Here is a 5,414-nt window from a genome sequence, read left to right on the forward strand (position 1 = left end):
GAAGAAAGAGTGGGCGAAAATACCACAATCTAAAATTGACGAGATGATTCTCACGATGCCCCAAAGGATCAACGAACTCCACGAAGCGAAATTAAGGTCTACTAGATATTAATTAAATTATAAATATATCAATTCATGTGAATCTGACTGAAAAATTTCATTTTTGCTGAAAAGGTGGTGTCTATTTACTTGTGACCACGCTGTGTACAATATCTCCAAGAGAAAAGTGAATGGCCTACTTATGGAAGCAACAACAGTAGGTCGTTTAACACAGCAGTAGAATTTAGTGCACAATGATGGTTTGGCAAAGGATATTTTGGGTAATCAAAAATGCCTATTTAGTCTTAACCAGTTCATTTTGGAGACAACACACTTCTTCCTCCATGTTTAAACTTCTCTAGATTTCAACTGATAATCTTCCTGATGGCTATATAGCACCCATGCTTCCCTTCACCTAGCTGCCTGCTCCTGGCAGTAATGCTTTATAACTTGAATATACTACAATGTGAGATGCCTCCAGATTTTTGGAGTGTGTAGGGAATTTCAACTTTCTCCTGTCAAAGATATCTCTTCAGTGAGTAGCTCCCTTATCACCAACCTTGAATGCACTTTTATTGATGGTGGTAATTACTCCTGCCATTGTACTGGTAGTACAAGGCTCAACTGCTGATGCTCTCATGCTTGTAGATGATGTGGAGATGCTTCCCATGGTATTTAGGAGTATTTTTCCTGGAGAAACTGAGGTTAATACAAATCCTTAACGGGTAGGATATGTGGTGATTGGTCTAAGATATAGGCAAAAAGTTTTGCTGAGCATTCTCTCTCGTACGTATTTGTACATTGAACCATGACCCCTTGATGTTGCTCATATCTCGGACTTTACTTTGGGAATTAGTTTCATAGGTTGAGTTGTAGGAGGTATATCATCAGCTCATCCGAAACAGTGTACATCTCCAGATTTCTTGGAGTTCCTTTTAATGAGTTGGGTCAACACAAGCAGAATGATCCTCGACTGGCTAGTTGAGAAAGAAGATAGCTAAAAGGGTTAACGGTTGAACTAAAATATAATGAGTTGGAATTAAAAATGTAAAGTGAAATGAGCTCTAACTGGTTAGAAAACTTGGTCAAACGTGTAAGTTAAGGTTGTAATGACTTAGTTAAAACTCTGTAGTGAGCACTCCATCGATGGTTTTAGAGAACTTTCACTATTTGTTTAGATCATTCCTCGTGTAGTGTGGATGACTGCTTTGTGAGAGACAAGTATAGAGCATTTTGGAAAGTGATATACAAAAATACCATAAATTTTATAGTTTCTTACCTTAACTTAGCATTATATGAAATTTGTCAGTTATTCTAGTATATACAGTTTTGACATTAGCACAAATTCATTTGTCCAAATAATTTTTTTTTATTCTAAACTTTTTTTGAATCTCCTGTTATTCTGTGGACCTATCCCATCACTCTAGAAAACATTAGTTTGCCTTGAATATACAACAGAGTGTATCTTCTGTTTCACGCCATTGATTTATGTTATACAACACAATATTAGGATTTGTCTCCAGTGTGAAACTGTACAGTTTTTCCCCAAGTGTATCCTTTGATGTATTTTACCACACATTTCTTTACACATACACACACTACATAACAGCACGGTCCAAGTCCATGGTTTGTTGTTTTTTTAAATAACTCTTTCTTCCAAAATCTCTGCCACATGTAATAAACTTATACAAACATACAACAAAAGGAAAATATAACTGCACACATACACTTTATTAGCACTACTTAAATTGTATGTTTTCTTTAATTATATTCACAGATCAGTGTTTTACAAAGAACATCACTACTTCTTGATTTCAGACAATAACAGTTTTCAGCCACCAGTGTAAACTTTTATGCATTTTAAGGCAATAACTATGTACACATTCCTGCTACATCAAACAACCAAGTGGTTACTCCTCAGTATGAATGTTATCATGTTTTCTTTGGTCATTATTTGTTCAAATTTTTTTACCCCACACTACATTATTATACAGTTTCTCCCCAGTATGTGCGTTATGTTTTCTTTGGTCATTATCTGTTCCAAATTATTTACCCACACTAAATAAATCTACAGTTTCTCTTCAGTATGTGTGTTTTTTTAGGTCACTATTTATTCCAAAATCTTCACCACACACTAAATATATTTACAGTATATCCCCAGTAAGTTGTGTTATCACATTTCTTTTGGTCATTATTTTTTACCACATGCTAAACAACTGTATGGTTTCTCTCCTGTGTGTATCCTTTGACGAGTTCTAAGATCACAATTTCTTCTGAATTCTTTACTACATACTACACAACTATGTGGTTTTTTAACCCAATGTGTATTCCTTGGTGAATTTTTTAGATGAAAACTGCTTTGAAATGTTTGCCACACACTACATATCAGTACGGTTTCTCACCAGCATGTGTCCTCTGATGTATTTTAAGTCGGCTACTACTTATATATTCTTTGCCACAAACTACACAACTGTATGGTTTCTCACCAGTGTGTATCCTTTGGTGTATTTTAAGATCATTATTTCTTCTAAATTCTTTATAACACACTAAACAGCTGTATGGTTTCTCTCCTGTGTGTATCATTTTATGTGCTTTAAGTCTATCCTTACTTCCAAATTTCTTGCCACATTCTACACAACTGTATGGTTTCTCTCCAGTATGTTTCCTTTGGTGAACTTTAAGATAATTATTTCTTCCAAATTTTTTACCACATACTAAACAGCTATATGGCTTTTCTCCAGTATGTGTCCTCTGATGAGTTTTAAGTTGACTACTTCTTCCATATTCTTTACCACATTCTACACAACTGTAAGGTTTCTCTCCAGTGTGTATCCTCTCGTGTCTTTTAAGTTCATAATTACTCCCAAATTCTTTCCCACACACTAAACAATTGTAAGGTTTCTCTCCAGTGTGCACCTTCTCATGTCCATTAAGTTGACTTTTACTCCTAAAATTTTTATCACAAACTACACAACTGTAAGGTTTCTCACCAGTATGTACTCGTTCATGTTTTTTTAACTGATTACTGCTTCGAAATCCTTTATTACACACTACACAAGTGTATGGTTTCTCCCCAGTGTGTATCCTCACATGATCTTTTAAACAAGTACTGGATACAAATTTTTTTCCACACTCTACACAGCCGTATGGTTTCTCGCCAGTGTGTATCCTCTCATGTCTTCTAAGTTCATTATTACTTCCAAATTCTTTACTACACACTAAACAATTGTATGGTTTCTCTCCAGCGTGCACCTTCTCATGTGTTTTAAGATGATTTTTCCTCCTAAATGTTTTATCACAAACTACACAACAGTATGGTTTCTCCTCAGTATGTACTCTCTCATGTTGTTTTAGCTGACTGCTGCTTCGAAATCCTTTATTACACACTTCACAACTGTATGGTTTCTCTCCAGTGTGTATCCTCAGATGTATTTTTAAGGTACTCTGTGTTACAAAATGTTTTCCACACACTCCACAACTGTGTTGTTTCTTTCCAACCTGTGTTTTCTCATGGTTATTTCTTTCCAATTCTTTGTCAAACTCAATGCTACTGTATGATTCAGCTTCTTTTTGGGAAACACTATGTCTTGTTTGGTTATTTACCCTTGATAATGTTTTATCAAATGTATTAACCCCACTTGGATTCAGGGATTTGGAATTTTTTGACTTTGAAAAGAGAGAATTTTGTGTTATAATATCACAGCCAGGAAACTGCTTTCCACAACAGTTGTTCAAGTACGTCTTTGGATCTAAAATGAAAAGATGCATTTAAAGAAACATAGGAATTAATAACAAATACACATATATACCAATTTAGTAACTAATAATCTTAATTATACTTTAATTTACAGTTACTTTAAAAAATCATCCAAATCAACTTTGAAAAAGTATACAAAACAAATCAAGAATGAATAGTGCAGTTATTTTGTCATAACCGTTGGATGAAGATTTTCTTTGGAAAAAATGTCTATTGAAGATCAGAAAACAACTTGGATGACACGTATTCTTAAACAAACACTGGCTATAATACTAACATACGTGTTCTCTCTAGGATTCTGAAAAGGTAGTGGAAACATGAAAATGATTGGTTAGTAGAACAGAGACAGCAGAACACATGCAGAATGAGTACAGAGAAGATGAAATGTAAAGTCTTAATAATCATGAAGAGAAACTTGTTGGTTGAGTAACCAATTTTAGAACACATGAACAAAGAATGTTCAAAACATTGTTGAATAAAAAACAAACATTTTATTATGAAGTAAATCTATTTCCTGCAGTGAAAAGAAACAATGAGATATTAAGTGTAGAGGGAAAATATTTCTGCAATTTACAGGGATCTTATACGTTAACAGATAACTTCCATACAAATCTTCATCAAATAGACAAAGAACCACTGTACCGGTCAACAGATAACTAGCGTGCGCACTGTATCGGTCAACAGATAACTAGCGTGCGCACTGTATCGGTCAACAGATAACTAGCGTGCGCACTGTATCGGTCAACAGATAACTAGCGTGCGCACTGTATCGGTCAACAGATAACTACCGTGCGCACTGTATCGGTCAACAGATAACTACCGTACCCACTGTATCGGTCAACAGATAACTACCGTACGCACTGTATCGGTCAACAGATAACTACCGTACGCACTGTATCGGTCAACAGATAACTACCGTACGCACTGTATCGGTCAACAGATAACTACCGTACCCACTGTATCAGTTAACAGATAACTACCGTACACACTGTATCAGTTAACAGATAACTACCGTACACACTGTATCAGTTAACAGATAACTACCGTACACACTGTATCAGTTAACAGATAATTATGATGAAAATGAAATGATTCTAGAAACAAGTGCTGCCATTTTTTGTGATAGAATATCTAAAAATGTCAGAATCTGTCAGAAAAAAAAAGAAATAATTGGATTTTTGCAGTTGCTTTCCCATTATAAATATAAAATGTATGATTTTACTTACTATGGAAGGTTTAATACAGTTGGCAATATATTTAGGCTTAAATTCATAAAACACCCATATTTGGTGAAATTTGGAAACAACTATTTGTAACTGTTATTATTGATATATTTTTTGATTTCTCAATATTGATTAGCTGTTTGACATTTATTTTTTGTAGTTTTGGTTTTCTTTGTTTTCCTACTCTTTTTGGTATTAGGGTTATTTGCCACTATGCCAGAGTTCTGTATCGGGATGGAATTTCTTATTGCATCTGCTATGGTTAACTTTTTTTTTTATATTTTCACTTTTTCATAAAGGGTATTGCTCATACAGTGAAATTAACTGTAATTTTTTTCTGTTTTGTTTCAATTTCTTTGTTGTGAGCATGATGGTCCAATATGAAACTTTTTTTT

At 34.4% G+C, this 5,414-nt stretch overlaps 1 protein-coding gene across 8 annotated transcripts in view; it reads right to left on the reverse strand.

Moving 5' to 3' along the window:
- The window catches only part of LOC106461364 (zinc finger protein 501-like), a 69,816-nt gene that overhangs the window by 24,981 nt on the left and 39,421 nt on the right, over positions 1 to 5,414 (reverse strand). For 5 of the 8 annotated variants that reach the window (XM_022388302.1, XM_022388306.1, XM_022388305.1 and 2 more), the window contains one exon: positions 1,783 to 3,788. The exons of the other annotated variants lie outside the window; for them this stretch is intronic. In XM_022388302.1, the coding sequence (XP_022244010.1) occupies positions 2,425 to 3,788 (1,364 nt within the window). In that variant the 3' untranslated portion in view covers positions 1,783 to 2,424. Of the gene's footprint in view, positions 1 to 1,782; positions 3,789 to 5,414 lie in introns of those variants that run through there. 8 annotated transcript variants of the gene reach the window in all.

The sequence above is a fragment of the Limulus polyphemus genome, unplaced genomic scaffold (genome assembly GCF_000517525.1).
Source record: "Limulus polyphemus unplaced genomic scaffold, Limulus_polyphemus-2.1.2 Scaffold944, whole genome shotgun sequence".
NCBI classification, from domain to species: Eukaryota; Metazoa; Arthropoda; class Merostomata; order Xiphosura; family Limulidae; genus Limulus; species Limulus polyphemus.